General features: G+C 42.5%; 1 protein-coding gene across 1 annotated transcript in view; it reads left to right on the top strand.

Annotated features, from left to right (window-relative positions):
* The window catches only part of Cdc5l (cell division cycle 5 like), a 44,589-nt gene that overhangs the window by 12,026 nt on the left and 8,563 nt on the right, over positions 1-24,000 (top strand). The window contains exons 6-14 of the mRNA XM_070023623.1: positions 1,281-1,499; positions 2,708-2,852; positions 3,792-3,980; positions 5,776-5,924; positions 8,483-8,645; positions 10,909-11,073; positions 12,605-12,685; positions 12,945-13,187; positions 14,561-14,758. Coding sequence (XP_069879724.1) covers positions 1,281-1,499; positions 2,708-2,852; positions 3,792-3,980; positions 5,776-5,924; positions 8,483-8,645; positions 10,909-11,073; positions 12,605-12,685; positions 12,945-13,187; positions 14,561-14,758 — 1,552 coding nt within the window. The remainder of the gene's footprint in view (positions 1-1,280; positions 1,500-2,707; positions 2,853-3,791; positions 3,981-5,775; positions 5,925-8,482; positions 8,646-10,908; positions 11,074-12,604; positions 12,686-12,944; positions 13,188-14,560; positions 14,759-24,000) is intronic.

Raw genomic sequence — 24,000 nt, 5'->3', positions numbered from 1 at the left:
TATTTTCTTTTGGCTAAACCCATGATTGCTACCAAATAAGTTAATTTTCGGAGCTAGGCAAGTATTCTGCCAACATCCTTTCAACACCCTTTGACATCTTTTCCTTTACTACCTCGGGCTGTTTTCTGAATTTTTTCCAGCAGTGTCCTGGGGATCCACAAGTGGATCCAATCCAGTTAGGGTCATATGAAGGGATAATTCTTGAGAATTATTTGAGATTTGTTCTGACTCCAAGAGGGCTCCTCCCTCCTGCCTTTCAGTTTCTCTTTGGCAAATGAGTCATCTTCCGTTTTGCCTTTATCTCCAATGAATGGCTCTATCAGTTTCTTCCCACTTGCCTTTTACCACTACATGCGCTGTATTAGGAGTTCGCAGTGCACTGTTGCTTTTCTGTGCACTGTTGCAAATGAAGTAAGTTCCTGTTGAAAGAAGTTTGGAACTTTCTGTTCTCTGTCCTTCTTTCCCAGAGCCTGTGTTCTTGCTGGTCCATGTGGCTTGGCATTTCTTCCTCCTCCCCTAGTGGGGGTAGGGAGTGGGGCAGGAAGTAGGGAAGGAGGATGGAGGGAGAAGAGAGGGTATAGGGCTCTGCAACTGATATGCTATTATTTATTTTCACTTACCTTTTTTTAAAAACTCCTGTTGGAATGAGTTTTGAAAAATCTTTACCTAAGGTTCTTTATAGTCTTACTGCTGAACCTCATATTTATTACAAATCTTTTTTTCTTTTCAGTTTAATTTTACAATTTTGTTATAGTGCTGCAGTTAAAAAACATCTCAAAGCCGGGTGTGGTGGCTCATGCCTGTAATTCTAGTTAAGCAGGAGGCTGAGATCTGAGGAATGCGGTTCAAGGCCAGCCCAGGCAGGAAAGTCTGTGAGACTCTTATCTCCAATTAACCACCAGAAAACTGGAAGTGGCACTGTGGCTCAAGTAGTAGAGCACTCGACTTGAGCTGAAGAGCTGAGGGACAGCGCTTAGGCCCAGAGTTCAAGCCCCATGACTGAAAAAAAAAATCTCAAAACTAGTGACAATTATTTAACTTAGTAAGTACGTTCTCATCCAAAGAGAAGCTACAAATTTTCTACGGTTTTCTCTGGCTTTTCCATTTGCTTTTTTCTATTCTTTAAGTCAAAACTTGGGTTTGGTGAATGATATGAGGTGAGGGCTTAAATGAGTATTTCTTTCTCCCAAAAACCAGATAGTTTTCTTAACTTTGGTGAGTGATCATTGTTGGCCCATAGTAAGTGATATTCTGGGTGATTTTGTATTCTCTTTATTCAGGCGTCTTGCTGCTCTTCAAAAAAGACGAGAACTTCGAGCAGCTGGTATAGAAATTCAGAAGAAAAGAAAAAAGAAGAGAGGAGTTGATTATAATGCTGAGATTCCATTCGAAAAAAAGCCTGCTCTTGGTTTTTATGATACCTCGGAGGAAAACTATCAGGCCCTTGATGCAGATTTCAGGAAACTAAGACAACAGGATCTTGATGGGGAGCTAAGATCGTGAGTTCCTTTTGGATTTTGGAAATAAATATATAACAGGATTTTTTTTTTTAAGTTCTAATATTGTCTTTGTCCAAACTAGAATATTATTTAGCCTGATGGGTACTGGTTATCCTTCTGTTTCTTTAATGGGCTTAATTTTGTGGGACAGCCAGTGACCCTGGCTGTCATGTTTTTAGCACAGAATGCTGTACGTATGGCCCTTGAATCACAGTTCTCTTAGTTGACTGTCTGTTCACTGACCACGTCTTAACATTTATGTGTGCATTGTGAACAGATGAAGTGTTTACAATGGAAGAAATCTTCCTAAACATATTCTGATCCTAGCTGCTCAGGAGGCTGAGATCCGAGGATTGCAATTCAAGCCAGCCTGGGCAAGGAAAGTCTTTTAGACTCTTATCTCTAATTAACCACCAGAAAACTGGAAGTGGCGCTGTGGCTCAAGTGGTAGAGCGCTGGCCTGGAGCTGAAGAGCTCAGGGCTGACAGTGCTCAGGCCCAGAGTTCAAGCCTCATGGCCAACCAGAAAAATGAAAACCAAAACCATATTTGGTTCCTTTTTTTTAAATGCCTGTCTTGGGGCCTGAACTCAGGGCCTAGGTGTCATCCCTGTGCTGCTTTTGCTCAAGGTTGGCACTGTGCCACTTGAGCCATATCACCACTTCTGACTTTTTATCAGTAGTTTATTAGAGATAAGAGTCTCATGGACTTTTTTGCACAGGATGGCTTTGAACCATGACCTCAGATCTCAGCCTTCTGAGTAGCTAAAATTACAGGATTGAGCCATCGGCATCTGGCTGTACTCTGTTTCTTAATAGACATTCTAATTTGCAATCTTCATAGGGAACAATTTAATGTGCATTTTAGAAAATCTTCTTTTTTTTAAATTTATTTTTTATTTCTTTCCCAGTCCTGGGGCTTAACTCAGAGACTGGGCACTTTCCCTGAGCTTTTTTTTTCTGCTCAAAGCTAATACTCTACCACTTGAGCCACAGTACCATTTTGGCTTTTTCTGTTTATGTGGTACTGAGGAATCGAACCCAAGGTTTCATGCATGCTAGGCAAGTAGTCTACCACTAAGCCATGTTCCCAGCCCAGAAAATCTTTTTTTGTTGCTTTAGTTATTCCCATAAGACAAAGATTGTTTAGAGGTTATGAATATGGCATCTAATGTTAATTGCTTATGTATAACTTCCTGATTTATGGCAGTGAAAAAGAAGGAAGAGATAGGAAAAAAGACAAACAGCACTTGAAAAGAAAAAAGGAATCTGATTTACCATCAGCAATTCTTCAGACCAGTGGTGTTTCTGAGTTTACTAAAAAGAGAAGCAAACTAGTACTTCCTGCCCCCCAGGTAATTTGATTAAAGTAGTATTTTCATCTTGTGAATTTATATGCTTATCTCATTGTTTGGATTTATGTGGTATTTCATTTATTTGGCAATTGAGGGCCTATGTAACAGGCGTGTCTTGAGTACTCTTAAAATATTCACAGTACAGTGATGAGCCACCTATCAAAATCAGTCATTGTGATGGGTTGAGAAATAAGAACACTCCTCTGTGAGAGTTCTCATAGTTTGTGGTGGTTAGAAGTAATCATTATAGGCCAGGGCTCCAGGGCTCCAGGCCTTTTTTTTTGAGTTAAATTTTTTTTTTGGGGGGGGCGGTCATGGGCCCTGAACTCTGGGCCTGGGCGCTATCCCTCAGCTCTTCAGCTCAAGGCAAATGCTTTACCACTTGAGCCACAGTGCCACTTTGGGGGCTTTTTCTGCTTATGCGGTACTGAGGAATTGAACCCAGGGCCTCATGCATATGAGGCAAGCACTCTACCTCTGAGCCACCTTCCCAGCCCCTCCAGGCCTTTTTTTTTTTTTTTTAAATTGAGGGTAGATATGCTTTGGCTTGGGGAAACAAAGTGTTTTTTTAATTTATTATTATTATTTTTTTAATTTGGTTGTGGGCCTGGGCTCTGTCCCTGAGCTCTTTTGATCAAGGCTGGTGCTCTGCCACTTGGTTCTACAGTTCCACTTCCAGTGTTTTGAGTAATTAATTGGAGATGAGAAGCCCATGGGAATTTTTCTGCCTGGACTGGCTTTGAACTGGATCCTCAGAGCTCAGCCTTCTGAATAGCTAGAATTAGAGGTGTGAGCCACCAGCACCTTGTTAATTAAACAAAAAGTATCTTTAGGTAGTTGTACAAAGGAGTTGCCAATTAAGTGAATGTTTTTATTTTATTTTTCTATTATATTTTAAAACCACATGTAGTAAGGACTTTGATGATTGTGTTCTTCTAGATTTCAGATGCGGAGCTCCAGGAAGTTGTGAAAGTAGGCCAAGCAAGTGAGATCGCACGTCAGACTGCTGAGGAGTCTGGCATAACAAACTCTGCATCTAGCACTCTTTTGTCTGAGTACAATGTCACCAACAACAGCATTGCTCTTAGGACCCCGAGAACACCAGCTTCGCAGGACAGAATTCTGCAGGTATGGTGTCACATATCTTTCACTTGGTTTATTGTCCTTAAAAGTGTCAACAAAGAGGACTAAGTAGTTCTTTTTGGATCAGCAGTTTGAAGCTGATTCCTGAATGCGTAGAGATCCGAGGGCATTTATTTCTGTGGTAAAGAAGTGAAGTCAGTTGATTACTGGTTACTTCAGGAACTGTGTATTTCAGATGTCATTTCTTCATCCTTTGATTTATAACTTTTGAAGCTAGCCCTTCCCTTCTCTGGTCCTTTCTACCTGTTAGCAAAGCACCACACCTTAATGTTTCACATTGCCTAGTAATCCTAGAAGAAAGTCATATGTGTGATTAGGAAATAGTGAATTTTCAAACTTCTTTGTGTTCCTGTAACAGTATGCCAGCAGCACCACGTTCCCCTCCTCCATCACACCAGCCACAGCAAATGCTGTTGTTTCTCCATTAAAAAAATAATATCTTTATTGTACAAAGGAGTTGCCAGTTAAGTGAATGCTTTTATTTTATTTTTCTGTTATACTTTTTTGAGATGGTAGCTGTGAGAAAGTTTGGGAAATGTGGAGAAGAGAACGTCTCATTTAGTTTACTGTGTGCTCTGGTCCTTTGACTTAGCTTGCTTCACATAGTCTAATGCTGTCCAGTTGGACCAGTGGAGTGGAGCAGAGGCCTCAGGTCTGGGAGCTTACTTCCTAGATGAGTGCCTGTGGACATGGAATTTGTGGGCAGGAGTGGAACGGAGTCAGAAATACAATTTCAGATCCTTGATTCAAGAGTTACAATTTCAGATCCTTGATTCAAGAGTTAAATAGTTGTGGAAGGCTTAGTGAGAAAAACAATTGATCTCCTTATCACTTGCTCCAGAGGCCCCAGTTACTATATTGTTTTATTCTTTTAAATATTTTGTGCTGTGCTGGGGGTTAAACTAAGGATCTTGCACATGCCAAGCAAGTGCTTAACCACTGAGCCAATCATAATTGTGGTTGAGGTGAGAGGATGTAATGAGTACATACTGAGTATAGAGGATGGAGGATTCATTGATTCTGCATAGTCTGTTCTGCCTAAAGAGGTCAAGCATGACTTCTGAAAGGAACATGAACCTAGGAGCCTTGTGGTGGGCTACTTGGAGTATCTTAACTTTCCAGGAGACTCAGAGATGCTATGAAGATTAGATAAGGAATTAGTGATGAAGCCAAACTAAAACCTAGGTGTTCTGACATTGACCTCAGCTTGCATTGGGGAACTTGCATTCTTGGCACCTTGCATTTGTAAAGAGAGATGGCACAGCTAGTAGAAGGTTTTGGGCAGTGGCAGTTCCCTATGTGAGTTTGCAACAGCATAACTTTACAGGTACACTTAATTTAGCGCCTCTGATGTGCTGTCTTCTGTTGCCAGAGGAATGGAAAAACTGAAATTTGCCATGGCCCAGTATTCATTTTCTCTGTTGTTTTCTTTTTTTTAGCTGGGGGTGGGGTGGGGGTGAGGTTGTCGGTTGTGTGGTTTGAATTCAGGGCTTGGGCACTGTCTCAGCTCTTTCGCTCAAGGGTAGCTCTCTACCACTTTAAGCTACAACTCTACTTCTGGTTTTTGAGTAGTTAATTGGATAAGAATTTCATGGGGCTTTCTGCCTGGGTTGGCTTTGAACTGTGATCTTCAGATCTCAGCCTTCTGAGTAGCTAGGATTACAGGTGTGAGCCATGAGCACCTGGCTCTATTGGTTTTCATTGAGAAGATGTGAAAGAATTTTTGTGTTTCAAAATTTGTAAACTGTTAAATGTGCTTCTTTGTGTCCTTGTTAATCAGGAGGCCCAGAACCTCATGGCCCTGACCAACGTGGACACCCCATTAAAAGGTGGGCTGAACACCCCATTGCATGAGAGTGACTTCTCTGGTGTGACTCCACAGCGGCAAGTGGTGCAGACTCCCAACACAGTTCTTTCTACCCCATTCAGGTATTGCGAGAACGAGTGCGTTTTTTTTTTTGTTTTTTTTTGTTTTTTTTTTTTTTTTATTGTGAAAATACTATACAGAGAGGTTACAATTACATGGGCAAGATAATGAGTACATTTCTTATCAAGCATTGTAGCCTCCTCCTTTGTTTCCCCTTCCCATCCCATCCTCCCCCCACCCCCCTACCCAACCCTCCTCCCCGCAACGAGTGCATTTTATATTTTAGAAAACCTTGAATCTATGGACTAGGGCAGCATGTTTATTTCGTAATGTTGACAGAACAGAAATAAATGTTCTCTTTGCCTTTCTGATTTCTACTTACTTCTCATAATAAATCATATAATAGTATTAAGGAAATGGTTCAATACTAGAACTTCTTTAAGGCTTCAGTTTTTATTTTTATTATTTTATTATGTTTTTATTTTTATTATTTTAATATCAGTTGTGGGGCTTGAACTTGGCCTGGATGTTGTCTCTGAATTTTTTTTTTTTTTTATTATTAATTTTTGGCTGGTTGTGGGGCTTGAATTTAGGGCCTGGGCACTGTCCCTGAGCCCCTTTGTGCTCAAGGCTAGTGTTCTACTACTTGAACTGCAGTGCCATTCCAGGTTTTGAGTGGTTAATTGGAGATAAGTATCTTATGGGGGCTGGGTGCTGGTGGCTCACGCCTGTAACCTAGCTATTCAGGAGGCTGAGATCTGAGGATCTTGGTTCAAAGCCAGCCTGGGCAGGAAAGTCCGTGAGACTCTTACCCCCAATAAACCACTAGAAAACTGGAAGCGGCGCTGTGGGTCAAGCGGTAGAGTGCTTGCCTTGAACTGAAGAGCACAGGGACAGCACTCAAGGCCCACACCGACCAAAAAAAAAAGTCTTATGGGGAACTTTCCTGCCCGAGCTGGCTTTGAACCATGATCCTCAGATCTCAGCCTCCTGAGTAGCTAGGATTACAGAATAGAGTCTAACTGGGTAATAGCCCTGGAGGTAATTGCAAGTAGAAGTTAGCATTTCTCTAGTGAAGCAGAGGAGGGCCAGGGGAAGAGGGAAATTGAGAGAGCTTGAAGGAGACAGAACAAGAGTGAGTGGCCCAGCAGAGAGATTAGGTCAGCTAGAAAGAAGAAAGAGGTGTGAACATAACAGGATTGAATTGATAAGGCCTGGCCTCCGTCATTAAATGCTGGTATCCTGAAGCAGAGAAAGATAATTTCTACTCTGCAGTAGAGCAGGAAGGAGTAATGCAGGTTGGGAGCTTCCTGAAAAGGGACTTCACAACTAGGCTTGATTCCATAGGCTGGCATGGGGCGATGGCTTCCTGGGTATAGTACAGCATCAGCAGAGGTTGGGAGCTGTGAGAACCCAGGCCTGGCAGTGGAACTTCCTATATCAAATGGGGATTTTTCTTTGTAGGAATCTTTTTTTTTTTTGGTTGGTCGTGGGGCTTGAACTCTGGGCCTGGGCTCTGTCCCTCAGTTCTTCAGTTCAAGGCGAGTGCTCTACTGCTCCACCGCTTGAGCCACAGTGCCACTTCCAGTTTTCTAGTGGTTTATTGGAGATAATAGTCTCTTGGACTTTCCTGCCTGGGCTGGCTTTGAACCTTGATCCTCAGATCTCAACCTCCTGAGTAGCTAGGATTACAGGTGTGAGCCACCGGCACCCGGCTTCTTTGTAGGAATCTTTTAAGATATAAATGTCACAGAGGCAAGTCATATTAAAATGGAATTTCAGCTTATTAAGCACTTAATGTTTGATGTTTACTTGTAAGTGTTTGGATGTCCTTGTGGGTTGTTGTTCAGTAGAGAAAGCCCTTCAGGCTGGTTCATGTGTACTTGATAGCACAATCAAGAAGCACTGGCAGCCAGTCCCTATATAACATTCAGTGTTTCTTGAGAGCCTAATTGCTGTTTTTTTGTGTATGTCTTATTTCTCAACTAGATTGTAAGCTCCTTGGGGGCAGGGACCATGTCTTAAACGATTACTTCACCTCTCGGGAACAGCTGTCTGACAGCACCATCAATGTGGATCCCAGCCAAGATACAGGAAGTAAGCAAACAAAACATAAGAAAGGCTTTGAACAATTAAAATACAAGGTGCAAAGTCTGTGGGCTTTATTGCTGGGAGAGTCTCCAAGTCATCACATGTGCTTACTTATATGAGATTCTGTAAAGGTGGTGGTTGGTTTCCAGATACAAAGTAAAGGGGTGACCCACTTAAATTACATTAAGTACTGATGTCATTGACCTGACAGGGAACAACTTGGTTGGTGAAAGTCATCCAGGATCACTGCCTCTCCTTAGCCATCCTAAGGTATCAAAGGTTGAAATGATGTTGGGTGGACCTATTTAAGAAGGCAAGAAAATGTCAAGTATAAAGACGATTGGAAGTCAGTAAATATATTACATGTAAAGACCGTGCTCACCAGTTTATCATAGTATAAAGAATAATGTAAAATAAGAGAAGTTTTGGGCTGTCTTATTTCTCTTCTGCATTTCCTGTGAAATAATTTATGTGAAAAAATTTGCAAATATGTGTGGCACTCTTACTAACTGGAATTTCTGTTTTCAAGGACTCCTTCTAATGGAGCTGAAGGGCTGACTCCCCGGAGTGGAACCACCCCCAAGCCTGTGACAAACTCTACCCCTGGTCGAACTCCACTTAGAGACAAATTAAACATTAACCCAGAGGATGGAATGGCAGATTACAGTGATCCCTCTTATGTGAAGCAGATGGTAAATGTCAGTTCCCTTTCTACGTGCAAGTGCCCCGTGCGTGCGCACGTGCGCGCACACACACACGCACACACGCGCTTTTGGTAGGACTGGAACTTGATATCTTTTTTTTTTTTTTTTTTGTCTTTTCTTTTTTGGTACTGGGGATCGAACCCAGGACGTTGCACTTGCTAGGCAAGCGCTTTGCCACTGAGCTACATCCCAGCCCCTAGGACTGGAACTTGAATATTGGTAAGAGCCGAAAGTAATGCTCTTGTATCTCTCATTGACTTTTGTCATTAATTAATACTTCCTTTTATGAAGGATACATTTGTTTTACTTTTCTATTTCTTTTTGGTCGGTCGTGAGGCTTAAACTCTGGGTTTGGGCACTCTCCCTGCGTTCTTCAGCTCAAGGCGCGCGCTCTACCCCTTGAGCCATAGAGCTACTTCCCATTTCTTTTTCTTTTTCGTTTTGTCTGTTGTGGGCTTGAACTCTGGGCCTGGGCGCTGTCCCTCAGCTCTTCAGCTCAAGGATAGCACTCTACCACTTGAGCCACAGTACCACTTTCAGCTTTTTCTGCTTATGTGGTGCTAAGGAACCGAAACCAGGGTCTCATGCATGCAAGGCAAGCACTCTACCAACTGAGCTACCTTTCTTTTAGCCCCTACTTTTCTATTTCTATAAATTGTCTTGAGTTTCAAATATCTCATAAATTGATTTTCAACCTGAATTTTTCTGAATTATTATTATTATTATTATTTTTTTTTTTTTTTGGTACGGTCGTGGGGCCTGAACTCTGGGCCTGGGTGCTGTCCCTCAGCTCTTCAGCTCAAGGCTAACGCTCTACCACTTGAGCCACAGCACCACTTCCGGCTTTTTTCCTTTTGCTTATATGGTGCTGAGGAATCGAACTCAGGGCCTCATGATTGCAAGGCAAGGGCTCTACCATTGAGCCACCTTCCCAGCCCCTTCTGAATTATTTTGTATGTTTAAGAGAACCTAGAACTCAAAGCTAATTACAAAAAAAAGTTTTAAGCTGGGCTCCAGTGGCTCACACCTGTAATCCTAGCTACTCAGGAGGCTGAGATCTGAGTATTGTGGTTTGCAGCCAGCCCAGACAGAAAAGTCCCTATGAGACCCTCACCCCCCCCCCCCCCCCCCAGTTGTGGGACTTGAACTCTGGGCCTGAGCGCTGTCCCTCAGCTCTTTACCTCAAGGTGAGCACTCCACCACTTGAGCCACAGCACCACTTCTGGTTAATTAGAGATAAGAGTATCACGGACTTTCCTGCCCAGGATGGCTTTGAACCTCGATCCTCAGATCTCAAGCCTCCTGAGTAGTTAGGATTACAGGTGTGAGCCACCAGTGCCTGGCTCCTGTGAGACTCTTATCTCCAATAAACTACTCAAAAAAGTTGGAAGTGGCACTGTTGCTCAAGTGGTAGAGTGCTAGCTTTGAGCATGAAGAGGCCCAGGGACAGCACCCACGTCCTGAGCTCAAGCCCCAGGACCAGCAAAAAACAAACCCAAATAAATAAAGATTCAGTTTTGCTGACTCTTAAAGATAATGCTTTTATTTTTTACTGTTGGACCTTATGTAATGTCAGTGATTTTTTTTTAGTGAATTCTAATAATACTAATACTATAAACCTATTATTTATATACACATATAATGTACCTTATACATCTTCACATATAGATTGGTTAATTTATTTTTTTGAGTCTTGAGGTCCTAATTCCGAGCCTGTAGCTCAGGCTAGCCTGAAGTTCTTTTAATGCTTAATTGGTACCAATGAATGCCATTTCTGAATGCTTGTATACGAATTAAATCATTCGGCTGGGAATGTGGCTTAGTGGTAGAGTGCTTGCCTAGCATGCATGAAGCCCTGGGTTCCATTCCTCAGTATAACATAAACAGAAAAAGCTGGAAGTGGCACTGTGGTTCAAGTGGTGGAGTGCTAGCCTTGAGCAAAAGAAGTTCGGGGACAGTACCCAGGCCCTGAGTTCAAGCCCCAGGACTGGCAAAAAAAGAATGAACTCAGGCATAGTGGCATACACTCCTAGTACTCAGGAGGTAGTGCCAAGAGCCTTGTGAGTTCTAGGCAGGCCTAGAGTACATGACAAGAACCTGTCTTCAGTAAAAGAAAGAAGAAAAGACCAATTCTGAAGTCAGGATCATTTTTCTAAATTGATGTTAGGTCAGCTGGGTTTTTGGGAAATTCAGAGAATATGGTTGAATTCTTGATAAACACGAATTGAAGAACAACAATCCTTTTCCACAGGAAAGAGAATCTCGTGAACATCTCCGTTTAGGACTGATGGGCCTTCCTGCCCCTAAGAATGATTTTGAAATCGTTTTACCAGAAAATGCCGAGAAGGAGCTGGAGGAGCGGGAGGTAGATGAAACATACATCGAAGATGCCGCAGATGTGGATGCACGGAAGCAGGTGAGTGATGGTGCAGAAAGGAGTGAGGGCTTGCCCAGTGTGCTGGGCAGCACCACAGGGAAGAGGGGCTGCTTCCTGTCTCCACATCTTCGCTCTGAACGTTTCCCAATATTCAACAAAATATATCATGAGTAATGCATACTGATGTAACTGATTGTATCCTCACAATTTGATGAGCTTCTTAAAATGAATAGGTATATGGAAATATCAACTGCAGTTCATTATGCTTCTTTAAAACACACAGCTAGTCTTCTAGACATTGCTTCAACTCTAGAAAAGATGTGTTCAAACAAGAAGATCTTGGGTTAGTTGAAGAAAATAGTTTCTAGTCAGTGTAAACTACTAAAACCTGGATTTGGAGAATGTCATAAGTATGTATAATTACATATAATTGAAAGGCATTAGCTCCCCCCCCCCCCCCCCCCGCCCCAGCTTTTTTTGTTGTTGTTGTTGTTGTTGGTCATGTGGCTTGAACTCTGTGCCTGGACGCTGTCCCTGAGCTCTTCTGCTCAAGGTGAGTGTTCTGCCACTTGAGCCACAGTGCCTCTTCCGGTTTTCTGGTTGTTAATTAGAGATAAGAGTCTCATGGACTTTCTTGCCTGGGCTGGTTTTGAACCATGATCTTCAGATCTTAGCCTCCTGAGGATTACAGGCGTGAGCCACTGGTGCCTGGCTCATTAGCTCCCTTTTTTTTTTTTTGTCGGTCGTGGGGCTTGAACTCTGGGCCTGGGCGCTGTCCCTCAGCTCTTCAGCTCAAGGCGAGCACTCTACCACTTGAGCTACAGCGCCACTTCCGGTTTTCTGGTGGTTTATTGGAGATAGGAGTCTCACGGTCTCTCCTGCCCGGGCTGGCTTTGAACCTCGATCCTCAGATCTCAGCCTCCTGAGTAGCTAGGATTACAGGCGTGAGCCACCAGCGCCCGGCTATTAGCTCCCTTTTTAAATGAGGAAATAGGCTCACATGAGTGAGTTTTCCTCAGTTTTGTGGCTGGTAATTGGTGAGTCCTCAAATAGCATGGAGACTCTGTAGCTTGTTTCAGTTAGTTCTGCTGCAGTCTCTGTGAGAACAAATCAAGAATTCAGTGGAAGTCCTATTTTAGAGGGGAGCCATATGAATGTGAAGAGCAGACAACCTTGTGTTTTGTTCCCAGCTACTTTGAGTTACACTTAATTTCTCATAAATGACATGAAGCTTTATTGATTAAGATATTATTCACGACTTGAGTATAAGAACACATGGGTTGGCTTTTAAATGACGTCACTAGCTTTGGCTGAAGGGAAAGGGTGTGTGGAAGTCTCCTGAGTTATGATGGAGTGAGGTAATTACAGAGGATTCTCTGGTGGACACTGGAAGATCTTAGTTTCTATTGTAAAATGAGAATGGATCTACTGAGTATTTCTGTGGCTTTAACATTATCTTTCTACAAACATTTATCTTTCTACAAAGCTCCAGCTTTAGTTTTTGAGTATACTTGATGAGAAGTGTAAAATACTGGATAGATGCAGTAATGGACATAAAATCTTTTTTCAGGCCATACGAGAAGCTGAGCGGGTGAAAGAAATGAAGCGAATGCATAAGGCTGTACAGAAAGATCTGCCAAGACCTTCTGAAGTAAGTGAGGATCTTTGGTTTAGGAAGTTTTAATTGATTGGTGCTTTTATGTCATTCATAAAATTTCATTTGCTTCCTACAATATAGTAAAGTAGTTAGCATACCCAATTTTTACATGTCTTTCAGAGATCATTAAGTATTTAAGAGGAGAAAAACGTCATTTTTGAAAATAATTGCTGTTTAATGTGTACTGTAAGCATGGTATCCTTAGTATATTGCAGTGGTATATTTGGTAATTGTACTTGTTTTAAAATTTTAGGTAAATGAAACTATTTTAAGACCCTTAAATGTAGAGCCACCTCTGACAGATTTGCAAAAAAGTGAAGAACTAATCAAAAAGGAAATGATTACAATGCTTCATTATGATCTTCTGCACCATCCCTACGAACCCTCTGGAAATAAGAAAGGAAAAACTGTAGGATTTGGTACAAACAATGCAGAACACATTACCTATTTGGAGCATAGCCCTTATGAGAAGTTCTCCAAAGAAGAGCTGAAAAAGGTACGAGTGAGCAGAGTGTTTCTGTCATAGGATGAAGCACTTTGAGATGCTGTGTGTTGTGAACAGATACAAGCTTGCTTTGGTTGTGTGCACATTCTTCCTAGCTACACGGGAGTTGTCATTGGAGCATCTAGAGCCAGGCTAGACTGGGCACAAATGCAAGAACTTGCCCTCCCGGATACCAAAAGCAAAAGGGCTGGGGAATATGGTTCAAGTGGTAGAACGTATGTCTAGCAAGTGCAAGTCTCTGAGTTAAAACTCTAGTATTGCTAAAAAAAAAAAAAGCAAATGATGTTTATACTATTAGGATCATGGTGCTTGACTTATTAAAATCAGTTTGCTTTTACTAGGGGTTTCTTGATTGATTAGGCTTAATATTAATTCTTAAAAAAAAAACAAAAACCAACAAGGGCTGGGAAGGTGGCTCAGTGGTAGAGCTCTTGCCTTGCATGCCTGAGGCCCTGGGTTCGATTCCTCAGCACCACATAAGCAAAAAGAAAAAAGCCGGAAATGGCGCTGTGGCTCAAGTGGTAGAGCGCTAGCCTTGAGCTGAAGAGCTGAGGGATGGCGCCCAGGCCCAGAGTTCAAGGCCCCACGACTGGACCCCCCAAAAAAAAAAAAAAAAAAAACCAACAAAAACAGCTGATCAAAATTCCTAGCCTTGCTAGGCACCATTGGTGGCTCACACCTGTAATCCTAGCTGCTCAGGAGGCTGAGATCTGAGGATCGCGGTTCAAAGCCAGTCTGGGCAGGAAAGTCTGAGAGACTGTTATCTCCAATTAACCACCAGAAAACTGGAAGAGGCACTGTGGCTCAAGTGGTAGACCGCTTGCCTTGAGCTGAAGCCAGGGACAGTGCCCATGCCCAGAGTTCAAGCTTCACAACTGACTGGAAAAAAAAAATATTCCTAGCCTTTGGCTTAAGGGAAAAAGAGACTAGTTTTTTGTTTTTTTTTTTCTTTTTGTTGTTGTATTGAGATTTGAACTAAGGGTCTTACACTTTCCAGGCAAATGCTCTTATTACTTGAGTCAGAGAACCCCCCACCCCCCGAGTCTTTTCTGCTTTGATATTTTTCCAGTTGGATCTTGCTTTTTGCTTGGGTGGGCTTGGTCCCTTAGCCTCCTATTTACACTTTCTACATAGCTGGAATGACAGGTGCATACCACCACATCCAACTCGTCATTGATCAAGATGGGGATTTTGTGAACTTGTTGTATAAGCTGCCCTTGAACCACTATCCTCCTAATCTCTTATCTACAGAACAGCTAGAATTACAATTGTTAGCCACCGCATCAGCTTGGACTAGTTTTAAGTTCTCCAGTGTTGACTAGTATTTATGGAATTTAACTTACTGAATTTCTTATTGTAAACAGGCCCAGGACATTCTGGTACAAGAGATGGAAGTGGTAAAACAAGGAATGAGCCATGGTGAGCTCTCCAGTGAAGCTTACAACCAGGTGTGGGAAGAGTGCTACAGTCAAGTTTTGTATCTTCCTGGGCAAAGCCGCTACACACGGGCCAATCTAGCCAGCAAAAAGGATAGAATTGAATCACTTGAAAAGAGGCTTGAGGTCAGTATCCTTTGAAAGTTCCAATCCAAATATATCTTGGTTGAAATAATGAGCCAAATAGTAAGTACCACTAGTGACAGCTTCAGTTGCTTATTACCTTTGCACTTCTTGAAGAAAATTATGCTGATGTGTTTGATCTTCCTTGGCCTTGTTCATTGGTTTTCCAGAATTGCTAATTTTTCTAAAGAATGCACTGCAGGTTGATGACCCAGTCTTTTTTATGAGAAGTGAGAAGGTTGTTCGTAGGATGTCATCAGAATAATGTCATTGAGTGGTACAAAGGAGTTTTGTTTCTTTAGCCAAGACAGCTCAGAACTTTGATGCTTTTCTATTCCTATACATTTTTTTCCTCTGGGGCTTGAACTCAGGGCTTGGGTGCTGTCCCTGAGCCTCTTTGTGCTCAAGGCTAGCACTGTGTTGTCACTTGAGCCAGATTGTCACTTAATGGCTTTTTCTGAGTAGTTTATTGGAGATAAGAGGCTCATGGGGGCTAGGAATGTGGCTTAGTGGTAGAGTGCTTGCCTAGCATGCATGAAGGCTTGGGTTTGATTCCTCTGTACCACATACACAGAAAAAGCCGGAAGTGGTGCTGTGGCTCCAATGGTAGAGTGCTAGCCTTGAGCAAAAGAAGCTCTGGGACAGTGCTCAGGCTCTGAGTTCAAGCCCCAGGACTGGCCAAAAAAAAAAGTATCATGGACTTCCTGTGTGGGCTGGCTTTGAACTGTAATCCTAGATCTCAGCCTCCTGAGTAGCCAGAATTGTAGGCGTGAGCCACTGGCACCCAGCATCTATTCCTATATTTCTATTCCTTATTCCTATACATTTGAATTAGACAGCATGGAGCTGGATTACTTAGCTAGCTAATGGCTGCACTGGTTTCTGTGATTGCGAGACACACTAGCTGTTTCATGGTTGTGGTTTCTTAATACAGTTGGCATGTTTCGAATTCCAGAATCTGTTCAGGCATTTTGCCAATGACATGTAAATTGTGGTTCACAGACCACCAAGCTGCCTTGCGGATTCTTAATGGTGGTCTTTAGGGGTGTTTTTGAGCCAAGATGGGCTTGTATGTAGAATCAGGCAATTGTGTGCAGAAAATAGCTTCAGTTTCCTCTTTTATGTGATCACCAGTTTTTCTTTACAGATAGCAATTTGCAAATACCATTATTTTGGGCCAAATCCATCTATTAGAATTACTTGGGGGTAGTTGGGCTTTGTGGAGCTAGAGAAATGAGCAAGAAAAGGCAGTATCTTTTCATTTGGAAGTTGTTTACTTGAAAACCTTAAGTTAACCTTTAAGATCACACCTACAGACACCTGGTGGTTAGTGCCTCGGAACTGCTTCCTGTTTAGTGGGAAGTGTTTCTGAAGTGATTCACACTTTGTGGGGAGCTAGTGTTCAGCTGCTGACAGTGCTAGCTGTCCTGCCAGCTTCCAGCAGGGTGTGCTGTTGCTCTGTGTTTTAATCCACAGCTAAAGTCAGGGGCAAAGAGCCCATCAGTGGTTAAATTGTAAGTGATACTTTGTGTTCTGTAGGCTTCATTTCTTATAAATGGTAGTTAGCAATGTAATCCTGATCTAAGGTCAGCATCAGAAATGATTGGAAAGCTATTTGGAAAGCTTCCTTGTAACAGTTGTATATAAATACTTAGGTCTGTCACTTAGTTTGAAAATCTTCTCATTTGAGGTGGGTAAACTCTTTCTGCCACAAATGGCAAGGACATTTTGTGCTGTTTAAAATTAAACAAAACAAAACAAAACAAAACAAGTTTTCCCCCTAAATCTCATTTACTTTGTTGAGGCACTAACTTTCATGACAGCAAATAAATGTGTCACAGAGTGAGTGGTGCCATAAAGTACAGTAATTTTTATTTCTGTGTGGAATCGGTCTTGTGAATTTGAAGGGAAAAGTACAGAAAGAACCACTGCTGTTCTTTTAGAGATTTATTTGGGTCGTTTATGAGCAGCCATTAAAAACATGTGGTTCTCTTTGTTCAGTTCAGTACCAGGAACTGAAATCTCCCGTTGAACTATTTTTGTTGAAGGATTGGTGCATTTGGAAGAATGTTCATAAAACAGTCTGAAGTAATTTTTCTCTCCCTGACTCTTGGATAACTTGTGCTTTATTGTTTACCCAGCTAGTTACTTTTAAGGAATACTTAATCAGATCCTTTAACTTAGTAAACTATGCTTATTTCAAATGAAAGTTTATTAAATCTTTAAGAAGAAAAGCAACCCAAAGACCCAAATAAACAAATCCCCCATTTTGTCTCCATCCCTAATTCAGAACTAGGTTTCTCATAGCTTTTGAAGACATAGTTTTACTGGTTTGAAATACATAAATATTTTATTTCAATTGTGGTAATTCTTTCATCATTTCAGTTGATTACTAAATTATAAACATTATTCAAAGTTTGTTGTGGGGAAGGAACTCCAGTTGTATTGTATAAACTAAATGCTGTACTCAAATTATCCGTTCCACTCTCAGGTTTGGGGAGATAGGCCTTTCTGGGCAAGCTCAGCACCCCATGGTTGCCAGTGTGTTTGATTTTTTTGCTGCCATGAACTTTGGAACAGTGAATCTAAATTGTGGCCCTATCACAGCTCATCAGGCCAGATGAAATCCAGCTTTGCTGCCACTGGTGTCTCCTAAATGGATTAAAAAAATACGCCTTGAGGTTTACATTGGAGCTGGTCTTTTCAGCCGTTGTTCATGATTAATATTTGAAACCAAGCCCATTCCTGAAAATCCTAGGATACGCACTTAAAATGTGGAGAACCTCCTCAGAGATTCTGGGAAATGTGGCGGGGTGCTTGTGTGCTCAGAGTCTGTTAAATGCACAGACAATGTGGCTGCAGGTCAGAAGTGGAAAAGACTTTGAATTGTGCCCAAGTCCCTATGTTTTATTCTGCCTCAGAGGCAGTATTAGCTCTAAAAGCTTGCCATACACTGGTGTGTCAAGGAGCAGCAGAGGAGGCAGAAGTGATAGCTAATATCAGAGAAGGAAAGGTGTTGAGTGTACAACACAGCATGCTGGGGCATTTTAACATGGTGAGCTGGATAGGTGCCCAGGGCTCACGCCTGTAATCCTAGCTACTGAGGAGGCTGAGATCTAAAGACCATGGTTCAAAGCCAGCCCAGGCAGGAAAGTCTGTGAGACTCTTACCTCCATTAAACGACCAGAAAACTGCAAGTGGTGCTGTGGCTCAAGTGGTAGAGCTCTCGCCTTGAGCTGAAGAGCTGAGGGACAGTGCCCAGGCCCAGAGTTCAAGCCCCATGATGGACAAACAACAAGAACAACAACAAGAACAACAGAGGAGGAAGGATGGTTGTAATCATTGCAGGAAAAATTTCATCAAATGGCAAGAAATAAAAGCTTTTCCTTGACTTACTTAGTCATGTGTTTAGTGAACTTTACCAAGCAGCTACTGTATACCAGGCACCCCTCACGCCCCTGGGGATGTAGCAGGGAACGCTGCAGATAAGCTGTCTATTTGTGGGTGTCACTTACCTGGGAAAAGCCTGATGTGGAGGAACTCATTTTTGTGGATGTCACATAAATGAATCATCTTTCTATTGGGAAGTGCAAATAGAATTTGAAGTACTGTAATTTGTTTCTACTTCAAGTGGAAATAGGAAATCATCTGAAGACATAATTATTTTGAGTAAAATAATTTCTACTAGGTGCAAAAGTGAAATGAAAAATCTGAATTTAGGCTTGCTGTTAAATTTAATAGTATTTGAAATAGTATCTAAACTTCTGTGTTGAGGAAGTTTGGCTGAAAAGTGGATTTTGTCATGTTAGCTATAAAAACGGGGAAACTTGTCCAGAAGTAATACTTCTCCCTGTGTTTCACTGGCACAGTTATTGGAGCCCAGAAATATTAGGTAACACTGACTTCTTGGAAATAAAGAGCACAGATAACACATTGAACATTCTTCTCAGTGTGTTTGTAACTCTTCTGAGGACCCTGACTTTCTGGAGGGTTATATTTCAGCAGAATTGGCAGCACAATGGATCCCATTTTCTCATGATTTCCATTTTGAAGGCAGATATGTTTACACAGGAAAACCTTTCCTTGGAGTGAAAATGAAGGGTAAGGATTGAGTTAGTGTGCAGTGCTGGTTGAGGACTGTGCAGAAGGTATGTCAGCAGGATGATGCTTTCATGGCTTTAGAGTCAGGGAGAAGGCTCCCGGCCTGTGCGACTCTGGTTTCCAAGTCTGATTTCCTCTGCCATGACTCTTCCTTCAAGGTCCTGGTGGATTTTTTAGTTTTCTCTAGCAAGAGCTCCGAACTGGACCAGAGATTTCCTTGGTCTAGTCATGTTGCTTGTGACTCCTCAGCATAAGTTGGATTTGTTTCAGGCCGTTTAGATTTCACGGCCTCACACATGCCACGATGTTGCTTTGCTAGTAGATTACTGCCCCTGGAGAGGTTGTTAGGGACTTTACTCCACCAGTTGGCTTACTTTCAAGAATACAGTCTGCTGGCTGCTCACTCTGATGGATGCTGACTGTAATCTCCTACTGGAACCTGCTCTCATCAGTAGAGAAAAGGTTCAGTGAAGAAACTCCGTGCCAGTGAGGAGTCTGGAGATGAAAGGAGTTACTTGTGACTCTTGTTTGCAAATGTGGTGATTGAACCACATCTTTCTATTATAGGATCATGTTGCTGAATGATGACTAGGAAGTGGAGCTGCCATCCGCTGTGTATTTATTCTGGGTATTGTTAAACCTCTTTTTACAGTGGAATAGGGTTCTGTTCTGAGCCCCTAAGCAAGAGTCTCAATGAGGGATGCTCTAAATGTTTCTGAACCTCACTGTAACAGACTTGAACTGAAGACAGTATTGGAAACCCAAGGATAATGTGTTTATTTTGGAATTACTTAGACTTAGTAACCTTAGCAAACTCAGTGAGCTTGAAAGTAACAATTACACTTTTATAAGTCCCATACAGCTCCCTTTTGTAATGACCCGAGGAAACACTTATGGTTCCGCTGATTCATCTCCTGGGGACCATCAGTTTTCCATTGGTCTCTTGCCAGTATTTTTTAGACAGTTTCTCTTCTATGCATTAAAAAAATGTGGACATTTTTCTAAAAATAATACCTGTGCATTGTAGGAAAGTTAAAATAGAAAAAAATACAGTAGTCTTCTATCCAACATGAATGCCCCCCAGCATTTTGTGTCTTTTATCAGTGTGTAGGAGAAGGGAGGAAAGAGATTAAAACTGCATACTTCATTTAATAGTACAATGCTTTGAATATGATTTTTTTGGGTCAATCCTGGGGGGCCTGGGTGCTTGAGCTCTTTAGTTCAAGACTAGCACTCTACCACTTTAAGCCACAGCGCCACTTCTGGTTTTCTTGGTGGTTTACAGGAGATAAGAGTGACTTTTCTGCTTGGACTGTCTTTGAACTGCAATTCTCAGATCTTGGCCTCCTGAGTAGCTAGGATTATAGGTGTGTGTCACCATTGCCCAGTGGTGAATATGATTTTTTTTTTTGGTTATAGATCTTGAACTCTGGGCCTGAACACTGTTGCTCAGCTCTTCAGCTCAAGGCTAGTGCTCTACCACTTGAGGAGCCACTGTACCACTTCTGGTTTTCTGAGTGGCTTATTGGAGGTAATTGTCTCATGGACTTTCCTGTCCAACCACTGCCCTCAGATCTCAGCCTCTTAAGTAGCTAGGATTACAGGAGTGAGCCACTGGTGCCTGGCTGAATGATTTTTTTTTTGGGTCCGTTCGTGGGGCCTGAACTCTGGGCTTGGGCACTGTCCCTCAGCTCTTCAGCTCAAGGCTAGTGCTCTACCACTTGAGCCACAGTGCCACGTCCAGCTTTTTTCTTTTTGCTTATGTGGTGCTGAGGAATCGAACCCAGGGCCTCATGCATGCAAGACAAGCACTCTACCACGGAGCCACTTCCCAGCCCCCTGAATATGATTTTTTTTTTTTTTTGTCGGTCGTGGGGCTTGAACTCTGGGCCTGGGCGCTGTCCCTCAGCTCTTCAGCTCAAGGCGAGCGCTCTACCACTTGAGCTACAGCGCCACTTCCGGTTTTCTGGTGGTTTATTGGAGACAGGAGTCTCACGGTCTTTCCTGCCCGGGCTGGCTTTGAACCGCGATCCTCAGATCTCAGCCTCCTGAGTAGCTAGGTGAATATGATTTTTTAAAGGAACAAATATGATCTTTTTTTTCCTCAAAGTTTGTAGCAAAGATCATATTTAAATAAACACTGTGTTGTATTTTGCTCTACTTTTTTTTTTTTTTTTTTGGTTGGTTATGGGCTTGAACTCTGGGCCCGGGCATTGTCCCTCCGTTCTTCAGCTCAAGGTGAGCGCTCTACCACTTGAGCCACAGAGCCACTTTGGGTGCTGTCCCTACGCTCAGTTCAAGGCTAGCGCTCTCCCACTTGAGCCACTGCACCACTTCTGGTTTTCTGAGTGGTTTATTGGAGATAAGACTCTCACGGACTTTCCTGCCCTTCCTGCCTGGGGCTGGCTTTGAGCTGGCTTTGAACCACAATCCTCAGATCTCAGCCTCCTGCTAGCTAGGATTACAGGTGTGAGCCACCCGTGCCCAGCTTCAACTTCTTAAAAAGTTGTTCCCTGTAAAAATTTTCATAGATGTTTGTTTTCCCGTAGGCCAATAGTTTGTTAAGAGTAAAATAATTGGGAATTCAAAAATAGAAGCTAAGGGACATTAAAAAATTTTCTCAAGTGTCAAAATTCTTCAAGTGGGTGTGCACAGGTTCCTGCCAGTCAGGAAGGAGGAATGAAGGGCAGCAGCAGATACCAGGGTCTTGTTGTCAGGGTCTAGAGTGATTGGCTTTTCAGGGAGCCATGTGGTGGCTTTAAGCATGCTTTCATCTCAGGCTGGAGCAAGGAAGGTTCATTGTTGGTAGTGGGCTGTAAAGTAGGAAACGTCCACTTTGGAGCGTCAGTGCAAGGTGAGTGGTATGGGTCTCACTCTTGTGTCTATCTGTGAACTTTGGGAGGGTAATAGTTTTTGCTGAATGGAAAGCTAGTCTGAGATAATGGAGGATGAAATAAGATACTAGGAAATCGCAGTGTAAGGAAAGGGGAGGTCCTCTTGTACGTCTGCACACCTCTGTGCCTCAGTTCCTTCAGTGGTGGATTCCGTGGTTGATAATTATGCAGCCTCAAGAAGCAGCTTTAGCTGGTGGCTCAGGCCTAGCTACTCAAGAGGCTGAGATTGAGGATGGAGGTTCAAAGCTAGCCCAGGCAGGAAAATCTGTGAGACTCTTATCTCCAATTAAACACCCCAAATACGGAAATCTTGCTGTGGCTCCAATGAGCTAGATTTCAGGAGCAGCCTCTAGGCTCTGAGTTTCAGCCCCAGGACTGTCACAGAAAGAAAAAAAAAAAAAAAGCCGGGCGCTGGTGGCTCACGCCTGTAATCCTAGCTACTCAGGAGGCTGAGATCTGAGGATCTCAGTTCAAAGCTATCCCGGGCAGGAAAGTCTATGAGACTCTTATCGCCAATAAACCACTAGAAAACCGGAAGTGGTGCTGTGGCTCAAGTGGCAGAGTGCTTGCCTTGAGCTGAAGAGCACAGGGACAGCACCCAAGCCCAGAGTTCAAGCCCCACGGCCGACCAAAAAAAAAAAAAAAAAAAAAAAAGCAACTTTACCTGCACAATGGGTGTTGTAGTTCTCATATTCTGTATGCTTTGATGAATTGCTGAAGCTGGAGACATGGGTTGATTTTGCAAGAGAGATTGTTATACTGAGCAAGGCCTAAAACTCAGATTTTGCTTATTGTAAATGGGTTTTCCGTCATTATGGATTTCAGCTTACCATTTCATGTTTTGATGTGTTGACATGCTTTTGTAAATGTTAATGCCTCCATTATAGTTCATTACATTGATGTTTCATGATTGGTGAATGGTTGGTTGTATGTTAACAAAGTCAATTGCCTTGAGAGTAGGCATGAATTTGAATTAAAAAACTATATTGCTATCATAAAAGTGATGAGAGTTCCATGAGTCAGGTAGTGAGTGCATTTCTTTTTGGACAGGGTCACCCTTTCCCTTGCTCTCTCCTGGTTTTCAACACAGTGTCAGTGAGTACCACTGCTGCATTGGTCACCCTCTGTCCCGTCAGTTCTGTGCTTCCCCCTGCACTTCCCAAAGACATATGTAAATGAGTAATCAGAACAAAAAGAAAAGAAAACAAAAATGAAAAAAAAACCTTGTTTCCATTACTGGAGTTCATTTTGATAAACATTATTTTGAATGGTCAGATGCACATAGGCATTGTGTCTTTGTGTTCCACTCTTAGGAGTATCTTCTTTTGGTCTTGCTGAATTTGAATTTTTAAAATGTCTTTTATTATAGGAATTTTCGAATCTGTCCTCAAGTAAGTAGACCAGTGCACTTTGTCCTCACGCAACTTGAGCAACATCAAATTGTGGCCCCTCTGGTGTCACCACTCCTTCCACTATTATTCCTGATGCATGATGCTGTAGAGAGAACTGTGGAGCCTTAGCGTTTACATTCTCCAAGCATGTGGTTGGTCTGTGTCATCTGTGCACAGTGCTGTGCTGACATATTCTCATCCATCTGCTTTGGGTTGACTATTACCTTTCACATGGGATGAAGTCAGCTGTAATTGTGTCAGGTGTTGGTCTGCTTTAAATTTTCAATAGTGGTAGTGAACTTCACTTTATTTAAGATTATTGGAGACTGGCGCTAGTGGCTTACACTTGTAAACCCAACTACCCAGGAGGCTGAGATCTGAGGATTGCAGTTCAAAGCCATCCAGGGCAGGAAAGTCCATGAGACTCTCATCTCTAATTACCCACTAGAAAACTGGATGTGGCGCTGTGGGGCCTGAACTCTGGGCCTGGGCACTGTCCCCTCAGCTCTTCAGTTTAAGGCTAGTGCTGTACCACTTGAGCCACAGCGCCTCTTCTGGCTTTTTTTCTTTTTGCTTATGTGGTGCTGGGGAATCGAACTCAGGGCTTTATGCATGCAAGGCAAGCGCTCTACCACTGAGCCACCTTCCCAGCTCTCTATTTGTTATTCTTTAGAGGAAAATGGCTCCATTGCCAATTCACCTGTATTTTACTCTTCAGGTTAGGTATAGAATACTGAAAGCTTAACTTTCATAAAATGCTGGAGGAGTGAATACTTTTTTTTTTTTCTTGAACTCTGGCTTGAACTCTGGGCCTAGGCACTGTCGCTCAGCTTTTTTTTTTTTTTTTTTTGTTGGTTGT

This window comes from Dipodomys merriami, unplaced genomic scaffold (genome assembly GCF_024711535.1).
Source record: "Dipodomys merriami isolate MVZ:Mamm:240054 unplaced genomic scaffold, mDipMer1.0.p SCAF_16, whole genome shotgun sequence".
Lineage (NCBI taxonomy): Eukaryota > Metazoa > Chordata > Mammalia > Rodentia > Heteromyidae > Dipodomys > Dipodomys merriami.
This window is presented reverse-complemented; position numbering and strand designations above follow the sequence as displayed.